This window comes from Carcharhinus amblyrhynchos, chromosome 4 (assembly GCF_965287045.1).
Source record: "Carcharhinus amblyrhynchos chromosome 4, sCarAmb.v2.hapA, whole genome shotgun sequence".
Classification (NCBI taxonomy): Eukaryota; Metazoa; Chordata; class Chondrichthyes; order Carcharhiniformes; family Carcharhinidae; genus Carcharhinus; species Carcharhinus amblyrhynchos.
Genome location: NC_137327.1, coordinates 10,163,530 through 10,176,089, shown reverse-complemented (window position 1 = coordinate 10,176,089; position 12,560 = coordinate 10,163,530). Strand labels below are relative to the sequence as shown.

General features: G+C 45.5%; 1 protein-coding gene and 1 long non-coding RNA gene across 6 annotated transcripts in view; one reads left to right on the top strand and one right to left on the bottom strand.

The window, feature by feature from the left end:
* mafa (MAF bZIP transcription factor a) overlaps positions 1-4,292 on the bottom strand; it is a 387,413-nt gene extending 383,121 nt beyond the window's left edge. For all 3 annotated transcript variants that reach the window (XM_080186703.1, XM_080186704.1, XM_080186705.1), the window contains exon 1: positions 2,816-4,292. In XM_080186703.1, the coding sequence (XP_080042829.1) occupies positions 2,816-3,801 (986 nt within the window). In that variant the 5' untranslated portion in view covers positions 3,802-4,292. The remainder of the gene's footprint in view (positions 1-2,815) is intronic.
* A 7,365-nt stretch (positions 4,293-11,657) lies between these two features.
* Positions 11,658-12,560, top strand: part of LOC145342500 (uncharacterized) — a 38,249-nt gene continuing 37,346 nt past the window's right edge. For all 3 annotated transcript variants that reach the window (XR_013886548.1, XR_013886547.1, XR_013886546.1), the window contains exon 1: positions 11,658-11,952. This is a non-coding gene — a long non-coding RNA (uncharacterized LOC145342500). The remainder of the gene's footprint in view (positions 11,953-12,560) is intronic.

Genomic DNA, 12,560 nt, shown 5'->3' with positions numbered 1-12,560 from the left:
GTATGCCTTCTGTGCGCAGTTATCGGATTTTTTTTCTCTTTCACGGGCAGAATGACTTCAGTAAAATTGTTAGAATGTCACCCTCACGGTACATAATGAACAACACAATAGCCCCCTTCCCCCGCCTCCCCCCCCACACAAACCAACAATCCTTCACTGGAAATGTACACATGCATTTTCCCCAAAAGGACACTTTGAAAAAAAAATCCTCCCAGCTAACTCTGCAGCAGCATTTGCAAAAGGACAAAGATTTTGTGAATTTCGTGCAACCGAGATTTGTTTTTTTAAAAAAGTTTAGTCTTTTTCTTGCTATTTTGAATCATCTACCTTTACCAGTGGGGAGCTCGTGTTTTGATCTCTGAGTCAATAGAATTTTTGATATTGAAATGAACATTTTGGACCAACAAAGATCCGATAGGTCAGGGACTGAGAAACTCATCTGGCTGGTTGGAGCAGGATAACAAAGCGTGAAACCTTCCATGCCCCCAATATTATCAATGATAACCATTGCCAGGTGTTCCCGGGTTTTAGTTATCTACAGAACCCATCAAATGCGCATATATCCTCACCCCCAATAAATTGTTAAACAACAACTTTAATAAGAGGTGGCCAAAGGAATTAGGACAGAGAACTGCAAGGCAACACACGTGAGTTAAACTCACAGGTGCCTTGTCAAGAATTTAAGATTTTTTGTGAAAGTCAAAAGAAAGCATTAAATTCCCACCAGATTTCAAATTTTATTGTGGCTAGTTTATGTGAACTTAAAATGAGAAAACCGGACACAAGCACAGACATGCTGGTAGATACATACACATATACTTACAGATATACAATCACACAGGCATACACATGAACATACAGATAGACACACACACATATGTGTGGATGTCTGTGTGTATATACATACAACACTCACAGGTACATTCACCCACACATAAAGATATACACATACATACAGGCACACACACATACAGCACGCACACATACAGACAGACACACATAAGACACATACATTCACAGACACGCACATGCATATAAATGCACACACATGCACGCACACATACAGACATACACACAAGGGCATACACATACAGACAGACATACATACGGACATACTGGCATACACATATACAGGCAGCCACACACGTAACAAGGGCAATCCACCCTAGAAAATGGCGATATCACAAAGTATCACTAACTCTAGCCTAAATCGAACACATAATCTGTGGAAACGCCGAACCTGTCTGTTGACTGCCTAAGATATTGTGACATAACGTGGAACCAACCCAGTTGTGTGCTACAGCCAAACTCCTGATCACTTTGCACTGTGAAGCCAGTTGTAGTTTTCATGCATAACTTTTTTTTAGAATTCTAAATTTATTTTTCTTGCATTTATTTCCACTTGCTTATTATATAATATATACACGTGTGTGTATATAGATATATGTGCGTGTGGATATATCTATAAAACATTTCATTGCTATTCAGTGCCAATACTTCAGGCATGGGGGAAGAAACCATACCGCGCCGTGAAAATGTCAACCTAAAGCACTCCACACACACACACACACACACACACACACATGAGATTAAAGACGGGCTCCTCCCCTTTAACAAGACTTTACTTGGAAATGCGGTCTGATGATAAAAGTGAAGGGCCATTCAACGCTCACCTTCCGCTTTCCAGGGTGCAAAGAGCAAGCTGCAGAAAGATCAACTTTGTTTTATAAACAAGAAAAATATTTATTTGCGGTCGGAGACCATTGCAGTAACGCCTCTGTAAATTCATTCCGAGATGTTTTCCCCATCCATTGTCCATCAAAAACAATCACACTGATTTGTTAAAACAAAATCATCTTACCTTAGTGCATTAGCCTTTACATACATGGGGGGTGGGGGGAGGGGGAGAGTACTATTTGCTACAAAATTGACCTACCTCTTATAATGTACACAACATGCCTTAACTTCGCCTTTACAGCCGGTAGAAATATACAGATATGCTTTGCTTTAAATATACTATGAAGTGTAATTAAATTAGATGACATCCAAACACACACACACACACGCACACAGTGAGAACTCATTGAAGTATTCAGCTGCATGGCGAGTTACACAGTTAACCCAAAACACATGGAAAGGGTTTTAGCCCACGTTTAATAAACTTATATACCATTCTGCGAATCAACACACCACTTAATATATATATATATAAAATGTCCCACACATTACGGCAGTAACTGTTTTTTTTCCTTAGCCACAGTCCCAGGCCTTGTTATACAGAAATCCATTCTGAAATGAGTTCCTTTCTTTGCTTGAAAAAGTTCAGTGCATCATACACAATGCAAGAGTTTGATGTTTGCCAAGGCCCCGAACTAAAGTTAAAACAAGTTCCCCCAACCCCTCCCTTGCAAGAGCAAACTTTCTTTTCAGGGAAGGTGGCTGATGAAAGGATTAAAAGTTTCGTTTCGTATTTTTTTTTGCTTCCAAAAGTCAAAACAAACGAGCAAAAAATGGGAGAGAGTCACGAATATCATTTTTTTTTTGCCATGCCACAATAATTCATTTAAAAAAATCCATTGTCAACAAGCTAATTAAATCCATACATGTCCAGCATGCATGTTTATTAATAATATGGTCCTTTCATTTAAAAAAAAACAAAAAAAAATTATACAGCAAGCATATAATGCATGAGATGGCAGGGTGAAGGGGAGAGAGACGGCAGCTTTGTTTTATAAAAAAACTTTGGATTAAAGTTTTTTTTGGAGGGGGGAGGTGAGTTGAGGGTGAGGAGGGCACAGCAAATCCACAAACTCACATGAAGAACTCCGGGGAGGAAGGGTTGTCACTGGACGATCCGGTTTCTCTGAAGCCGCTGGTCACCAGTTTCTCGTATTTCTCCTTGTAGGCGTCCCTCTCCCGGACAAGTCTGCTTATCTCCTGTTTTAAGTGTTCGACCTGCTGCTGGAGTTGCGTCTTCTCGCTCTCCAACATGTGCCGCTGCTGCACCCGCTTGAAGCGGCAGGACTGAGCGTAGCCCCGGTTCTTCAGGGTCCGGCGTTTCTGCTTGAGCCGGATCACCTCCTCCTTGCTGACTCCCCGCAGTTGCCGGTTCAGCTCCCGCACCGACATGGTGACCAGCTGGTCGTCCGAGAAGCGCTCGTCGTTCCGCAGGTGCGGGTGCGGGTGCATGCCGCCGGTGGTGGCGGCGGGGGTGCCGCCGCCGGTGGTGCCGCCGGGGGTGCCCACTCCTCCCCCTGGGTGCTGGTGCCCCTGGTGGTGATGATGGTGATGGTGCGGCTGTGGCTGGTGATGGTGCGGCTGTTGCTGCTGGTGGTGGGTCACCACGGTGCCGGCTGGAGGCATCTCGTCGGCGGCCAAGCCCGCTCCAGCCGCCGGTGCATACTGCTGCTGACTCCTGTAGCCCTCGAAGCCCGCTTGCATCTGCTGATGGGCGCTGTTGATGAGGGCCTCCACCGCATCCTCTGGCGTGAAGCTCAGAGCGTCAGGGTTCAGCTGCTGGTAGTTGGTCATCCAGTAAAAGTCTTCCAGGTGCGCCGCCTTCTGCTCTCCCGGGCTCGGAGCGCTGAAACTGGGCGACGGGGGCACGGAACTGCACGGGGTGCTCATTGGAGTAGAAGTCAGTGAGCCCCCGATTCGGTTGCAATGACTGCCCGGATTACCTTCCGAGTCGACCGGTTCCTTTTTGACTTCGAATTTCATCAGATCGAAGTCATTAACATATTCCATCGCAAGGGGACTGTTGGGTAGGTCCGCGTTGTTGATTGCCAACTCAGATGCCATCCTTTTGCTGAAATTTGTGTTAAGAAGTCCAGTCCTCCAGACTCCGGGGCAAACGCCTGCGATCGCCGCTATCAAACTGTTCTGGGCTGACGGAGAGAGAGCCAGCTTGATTTCTTTTGTTTTTTCCCCCTCTCGCTAGCTGGTGGTTGGTTGGATTTTTATTAGGATTAGCAAATCTTGCCACACTTCAGTTTTTTTTTGGAGGGGGTGTTGGTGGTGGCGGAGGGTAAAGGATTATGATTGTCCCGGCTGCAGGCTGTTCAACATCGGTGGGGAACGGTCTTTTTTCTCTCTCTCTCTTTAAGTCTTAAGCTTCATGCAATCTGCGCAGCGCCTCTGAATGTTGCTTCTGTCTGTCTGTCTCTCTCTTTCTCTCCCTCCCTCTCACTCATTCTGCTCCATCGTGGCTGTCTGTTGGGTTTTTTTTTGTTGGTGGCTGTTCCTGTTCTCCCACACTTTATAATGGAGGGTAAGAGGAGGAGAAAAGAAGAGGGGTGGGGGGGGGGTGGTGGTGGGGGGTGGTGGATAAGAGATTAGCTAGCTCAAAGACACAGAGAGAGAGAGAGACATACACATACACACACACACACTCAGAGAATAAAGACAAGGGATTGCGATGGTTTGCTGCTTTAAGGGTAAGGGGTGTGAAGGAACAGACAAACCCTGCCCCCCAACACACAAATACACACATACACACACACACTCCCCCGAACGCCAGTTGAGATTTTAAGCTGGAAGTCGGGGCTCGCCGGCACTCTGTTTAAAAGCATCGCTCCTTTTATACCGAACTCGACGTCAGATTTCAAAAGGGAAATTGACTGAGAAGGACAGCCAATGGGCTGGCTCATCGCCTTGTCTGCTTAGCATAAGAGTGGAAGCGGGCAAACTTTTTAAACTGTCAATCAGGGGACGGGATCAGCTGACTGTCAGCTGGCAGGGGGAGAGAGAGAGGGAGGGAGAAAGTTTTTGTACTTTGAGGGGCTTGACGAGGTGCCCCGAGCAATAGTGTGGAGCAGAAGTCCAGAGAGAAATGTATGGGTGTGTCTGCATTTGTGTGACCACACACACACATAATATATGAACAGCACTGTGTCAAATATACCATTCTCAATGTGATATTCCCAATACATGATCAGAAATGGTTCTGACAGTCCAGGGTCTGGACTCACCCACACAATTTAGCGAGGGTGCAGCTGCTTTTTCCATTTGACGTGCAGCGGGTGTAGGTGCGGGTTGAAATAGCGTTTATTAATTTTAGACAGGCCAACCTCCCTCCCCTGTAAGCGTATCTTGTTTACTGGTGGCTTGCTCCCGGCCTTTGAACTTTAGCCACGGTGACCGGGTCTTCCTTGAGCAAACTCTTGCACTCTCCTCTAAAGGGCAAGTGAAGGAGAGGGGGAGGGGAGGAGAGTGGTATGGGTTTGTGTGTGTGTGTGTGTGTGTGTATGCGTATATATGTATGTGGGGTGGAGTGGAGGGGGGTGGGGGAGGTGGGTGCCTGAGCGAGCGTATTTATAATATTGGATAACTAAATGCTCTGAGATAGAAAAAGGAGGGAGAACCTTCCTTCAAGGATTCAGCAACACGTTCTCTGCCCATGGAAAGAGAAATCAAACTTGGGAAAATGTGTATGTTTTTCTTTTAAAAATGATACATGTAGAGTTGAGGATTGCAGTCAAGGTAAAAGACAAGGCGAGGGTAAACAGCTTTAAGTATATTGCAATGGACCGGTTCTGCTAAAGAACAAAATAATTTGACAAAACGCTGATGGTAAAAATAGCAACAGAAATATTCCCCAGTGAAATTGGGGTTTGGAACCAACACAGCGAGCCCTAGCGGAGAAAAGCGGTAATTGTGGCCTTTTAGGGTCTTAATTTTAATTGTTTTACGGTTTGGGCTGGCAATACTCTAGGATATAAAGCCCCGGAAGAAAGTTTAGCAATTTAACAGCCAGTTAGCATGCTAGATACCGCTTCACAACATTAAAATTATTAAATGAATACTTTTTTAAAAAAAATCTAAATCTAAAACTGCCCAAAGGGTTCATTCGAATAATAGGTCAGATTCACACCAAAAAAAAACCCAACAAAGATTGGCCACACAGAAGTTTTGGTGCATCTGTCTCGCTGTGTAAACCCTTGATGGAAGTCTTTGCCGATGGGAAGAAGGCCCTGGCAGATAGCTGGCAGGGCTTTTTTTTGTTAAGTTGGAAGGTTGACCGTCTGAAAGGGACGGATCCGCTTGTTTTATTGTCAAGTGTATCTTGCTCAAGTAGACTCGAGCTCTGACACTGGTGTTCCTCAGTGCAGCCCACCCCCCTCCCCACTCCTCCCACCCCCACCTTGTACTAAGTCTTCCAAGAGGTGAGAGGGAGGAGGAAACTCACACTAATTTTGGCAGAGGGATTCCTGGAAGATTGATCTGGTGGGGGGGAAGGGAGAGGCGGGGTGTGGGTGGTTCTGGGCTGGTGGGTGAATATTGTCAGCATTTAGATTTCACAAGATGTCATCTTGCTTGTTCGATGCATTTCACGTGTTTTTTTATTTTTTTAAAAAAATGAACCCCCCCCCCCACGCGGAGTTTTCATGTTTTCAGAGTTCATGGTGCAGCTGGGTGTTTCTTGAATAAACTTTACAATTGGCTTCTGGAGATTTCAGAAACAGACCTTTAACTGAAGCGGGGAAGATCCTTTTGGGGGGGGGGGGGTGGTGTTTGCACGCTTTTCAGTGTCACGTTTTCTGTAAAGTGTGAGATGCTTGTCGCGGTTTCGCTCAGAACAAGTGGACACGAGAGTGAATGCTGCTTTAGACGTGTGTTCTAAGCCCGAATGGGAGGCAGGTCTCAGAGTGATAGAGTATTACAGCACAGCAAGAGGCCCTTCGGCCCGTCCTGTCTGCGCCAGCCGTCAGGCACCAATTCATTCGAAACCCATTTTCCGGCCCTTGGCCATGTTTTAATGAACACAGCATTTGTGGAGATCACAAAGCAATTTACCCTCGGAGATTCTAGTCATCGGACGCCACTTCCAAGGGGAACCCCCTTCAGCCCAGTGCTCGCCGGGACTCAGTGGGTGGCACTCTTTGCCTCCAAAGCAGATCGTTGTCTGTTCAAGTCCGCCTTCGGTCTCTATAAGGCCACACGATGAGTGCTCCGGTACAGGACTGTCATCTGCGCTGCTATTTCAGCCCGCAGAATTAAACCGAGCCTCCCCCGCTCTCACTTAAAGGACCCAGGGACACTGCATAGGAAATGCCCTGCCTCGAGATTTTACATTTCACCTCTTAAACGATTCGCTGAGTGTGTGGGATCTTGCTGTGCGAAAGGCGGCTCTCTACATTTCAACAGTGACTATCGCTGTAAACTAAAAAAAAAGATTACTGTAGTACTTTATTTCGCTTGAAAGAACTAGGAGAGGTCCTGAAAGAAATCGTGGAAATGCTTGCTTAACTTTCCATAACTCTCCACGCCAATCGCCGACCTTCGAAAGTAATTCGTGATGCGAGGTGAATTGTCATTGCTAATGTCCCCATCACAATTACAACACTGGGTCCCGCTGTATTAATAGACATGAAAGCGGGTTTGGGGGTCAGGGCGCCAGCCTGGCATCCGGATGGGAGACGGGGAAGACCTTGGTGCGACCAGGAGGGGGGTGGTGGTGGTGGTGGCGAAGGGGGGGGGGGCGGTGGTTGGGCGTCCCAGGCTGCACATCCACTCTGTGATATGACAACCCAATGCAAACTACACTCACTTGACCCCAGCGTTCAAAGCGTGTAGGGGTCAGATCAATGCTTTTATAACGTTGTATTTATTTCTGATTGATAAACTGCCTGGCCGGGGTGAGGAGTGTTTAAGGCCCGCCAATCAACTTGTTTATCTGGCATGCGCCACCTCTGACACTTAAGCAATAAGTTAAACCTGGCGGAGTGTTGGGCCCTGTCTCACTGTCTTTCCAGCTTCACACAATTGATCCGCCACGAATTCCACTACCCCCCGCTCCCCTCCTGAACAAGCCCTGAACATAAGCACAAGGTCAAAATTGCAATGAAACAGAACAAATGCAGCCAATCGATACTTGCAATCCAATGAATGTCCAACAGATTAAAATAAAAATATGCTGTTATATACAGGCCACAGAAACACTGGACTTTCCAAATTAAAGAATAATGCATAGACCAATTAAATATGTTTCTTCACCTCGTTGCTTAAAAAAAACAAATCCTGTTAAACTCTTAGTTTCACCGAAGGAAATTGATTGTGGAAATATCACGGGTCAGTTGTCTTAATCTTTTTTTAAAAAAAATCTTGCCTTTATGTAGCGCCTGTCGTGTTAACCTACCATTGGCCGCTTCAAAGCGCCTTACAGCTCTTTATACTGAATCACACATGTCCCTAAATGTTGCACTTTGCTATCCACAAGCGCAGCTGACGAAAATGAGCGCTCAGAACTTCTCAAGACACTTCAAGCCGGTGTCCCTCACAACTCCTAACTCCGGCGACTGGCATTGCTAAACCCGCCAGGTGGACCCGGCAGTTCAAACGGACATTTCGAAAGCCGTGGGGCGAGGTTAAGTCAGCCACTTTCCACGGCGTTTTCGCACATGTACACATCAAAGTGCGAACCACATTCAAGGCGCCCTGCTCCACCCCGAGTATTCACGTGTGTCTTTTGCATCTCAAAGAACATTTGCAGCGTTTCAGTGACAAATGCTCTACCTGGACGAACGCATTGGCGAATAATTGGGACCTTAAATCACAAATTTCACTTAGCGCATTCATAATTCATTGAGGTTTATGGAAAATCGCTGTGTAGGAGCATATTTTGAGTTGGGTATATTGGTGCTTGCAATCTTCACCTTGAAATCATGGCTTATTGCATTCTGCAAACATATGATATGGCGCCCACACAAATTATTCAAAGACATAACGGGATGACCAACTAGAATAGATATAAAGAGAGGGGACGAGAAAGAAAACATTAATCTGATTTTAGACTATTTTTCTTATTGGTACTACTCTTTCAGTTGGTTTTGCACAGGTTTTTTTTAAAAGTGAAAACATTCTGCGGTAAATAACAGGTTGAGAGGGCTCTGGCTATGAGGCACAAGTGAGTGAGATAGTCTGACAAAGCGGTGGTCAAAGGAGGGGAGGTTACTCAGAGGGAGAATGGCTGGAGACAATGGGTGAGAATTCAGGCCGGAACCAAAACAAAACACTCAACAACTCCAGGCTGGTGGGTTGCTTAATGAATGTGCAAAGAAATTGAGAGAATGAAAACCGCGAAGGTCTTGCTTTCTACCCGAGGACTGGGGCGTAGCATCCAACGAAGTGAAGACGCGGTGCTATTCTGTGCGGTTAGTCAGACGCCTCTGATCTATTCATGGAAGGCGTTTTGCAAACAAAAAAGACAGTAGCGCCGGCCAGGGGAAGGTGGGGGGTGCTGGAGTGGAGTTACAGACTTCGATGAATCTAGCAGTTCCAATTCTCTCAAGAGGAGTGTATATGTAAACGATTGCCGGTGGGCCAAGGGCGTACATGTTCTCTACCGGGCGGCAAAGCAGAACTTGGGAAGGGAGATGTAGCGGTGGAAGTGTAGTTCATGGCAAAGTTTAATCTCTGAGAGAAAGACGCCCCTTTTGCTTCAGTGCTGGAGGATAGAGGATGATGGGGGAACTTTGTCTCTTCCGACTACTTCTGTCCAATTGATTGAAAGGAGTATGCGGAATCTGCGGCAGGAATTCCTCCCCCTTCCCCACCTCACACCCTCCCACCTCAGGTCAATTCAAGAACCTGATGTCTTCAAACAGATTGCAGCCCCAGTAGAGGTTTTGGGTCGCAGTGTGTAGATACTACAATCCAGAGCAAATGACCATGTCACTATCAGGCTGACCACTCATTTGATTGTTTCGTTTTATCGACTCCCAACTGAATAAAGGTTCACTATTCTGCCTGATGTATCTGTCTGTCTGCCTCAAGGAGTTGGGGAGGGGAGGGGGGAAGGGCCTATTTAAGAATCCCCCTGAAATAATTCCCCCTGGAATGCACTGTGTCTGCAAGTTAAGAAGCAAATCTAACTGCAAATTTCAACAAGGGGTTGGTTATATGCTTGGAATGGAGAGGAAAATGCAGAAGAAAGAGTGGCGATGTGCATTTAACTGATGGGGCGCTTTCAGAGGCTGGCGCGGAGGCAATGGGCGGAATGGCCTTCTTCTGCGCTGTGTGATCTCATAGAAGTAAACATCCACCGTGGAATTATATTCGACCGTCAGTCGCAAGTTGCACCCTTTGTACTGTTTTTGAAGGCGTCACGTGAGAAGTTAAGTTTATTTATTAGTGTCGCAAGTAGGCTTACATCAGAGCGAGAGAGTTAAAAGTTTGTCGCTTCGAATCCTGCACAAGGCACCGCAATACTGTTTAGTGTAAGATTTCAGCAAACTGGAACAAGCAGTGCTGGAGTAATCTCTCCGAGGCCCGTGTGCTGTGTTTGCATTCATTGCCCACAATAAGAACTGGATATTGAGAATTCTTCACGGCGGCCACTGTTTCCAAATAAAACCTGCTCTGAATAAAGGAATTAACAAGGATATACCACACGAGAGAGAAAGTTGCAGAGAAATTGCAGTCCTGGGTTTCAAGTTTAAATATTCGCTCAGATTAGTTGGTCAGAAGGGAGATATCACCAAATTTAATACCGGCTAAACATAAAAGTGGCCAAAATCTGCCTGATTTTGCACTGGGCTTCTGAATCAGGAAAAACCGATGATTATTTTTTGTTTTATACACATCCCCATTTATTGCTTTGTATTACGACTCCACTTGATTTGATTTGATTTATTATTGTCACATGTATTAATATACAATGAAAAATGTTGATTCTTGCGCGCTACACTAACAAAGTGTAAATATAGATGCAAATTATTGTGGATGCTGGAATCTGAGCTTTGATAGAGGGTCATCTGGACTTGAAACGTCAGCTCTTTTCTCCCCTTACAGATGCTGTCAGACCTACTGAGATTTTCCAACATTTTCTCTTTTGGATACAGGCAAAGTACACCGTTCGTAGAGAAGGAAAGGAGAGGGTGCGGAATGTAGTGTTACAGTTATTTGTTATTACATTTTAAAGTGGTTTTCACCAGCTTATTGGGACACTTGAGTCGCCCACTCTGTTGGGATCTGGCTTCGGATTAAGGACACTTAAAGTGATCCATGTGGTGCATTAAACCAATTCCAGCAAACCCTCGGATTTCTTCCCTTCTTTCTAAATTGTTGGAACAGTTTGTCCAAATCAGCCCGTTATTTCCACCCACCTCAGTAAAGATATACTTGGCCCTACAGGGAATGCAGCACTGAATGGCCAGAATGATACTGAGTTATATTGTGTTCCAGTTTGAGTGTGGAAGATCGATGAAGTGATCTAATCGAGCCCTTTCATTGTTCAAACAATTCTACTGAGTTTGAGTCCATACAGAGAACCTCTTCCCCCTGATGGGCGATCGGGAAGCGGGGGCACACCTTAAAATTATATCTCGGCTCTTTAGGGATGAAATTAGGGGGAAAAAAAAACCTTTTTTCACACAAGGGGTTGCGCAAGTCTGGCACTCTTTGACCCAAATGTTGAATTAGACTTTCCATGGCTGAAAGAGATACGGTTAAACTGATCAGCCAGGATCTAACTAAATGATACAGAACAGGCTAGAAGGGCCGAATGGATGTCTCCTATGTTCCAACTCTCACTCCCAACATCCAGTTAACGGAATTCTCTCCAATTTGCTATTTTAACTGGACTGACCCATTAAAGGCGAGAATAGGCGTTCTGTTTGCTCGCACATCCGATTGTTTTAAATGCTGGAGAAGTCAAGCACAGCAGGAGGGGGATGTGCATGCGTCTGAATTCCCTCAGTCACTATTGTTAGCGCCTGAAAATCGTTTGAGAGAACTTCCCACTGAACTCCTCAGACAGAGGGGAGCCCTTTCCCTAAGCTGGACATTTCCAGAACATGCCGGAAAACAACACAGCGCAGGTGAGACTGGCTCAACCTTCTCCCGGAGGTCGAAGGGCGACGGTTCATCTCCCAGTTAACATCAAACTGAGACTCCCTCTGATGCAGGCATGTGACGGAAAACAGAACTTGAAGCAGTTCTCAAAGTCTGGCGGTAACTTTCTGAAAAAAGCTCCATCAATATTAACTTGTACATAAATTCCCATCCGATTCTAGTCTTGAATTTTATTGTTAATTGAATGTTCAATTTAGTATCTGTGGCAGGTTGACGGTGGACCAGTGGGCAGTCTCTTTTGAAAACAACTCAAAGAGGACATGACCCTTGTATGCTCTGGGATCCCTACTAGTAACAGGCACTGTGCAATTGTTTGAACGTCAGATTCAGCAATGGGTCCCTTTTCGTGTTTCTCCTGGTGTCGATGTTAGCGCCGAGGTAGCGGACACACCATAATCCCTGTCTCATGTTTCTATATACAAACACCCTTTCAACCTCAAACTAGACCCCTGCGTTATCACCATGATTGGATTACAAGGCGGGTTATTTCAACCATGAAGATTAACCCATAGTCCTTGCCTCATTCTATTCAATAATATTCACTTCCACCGTATCAGTCTCTCAATACTTGACTTTATACGCGGAAGGAATTTTATTAAAACCATTCTGATACTTAAAACTCACAAGCTATATATAATATATGACTGAGAGGAGGATGGGAACTACTACATAATCACACCCCAAAAATATCGCCTTCTACCATTACT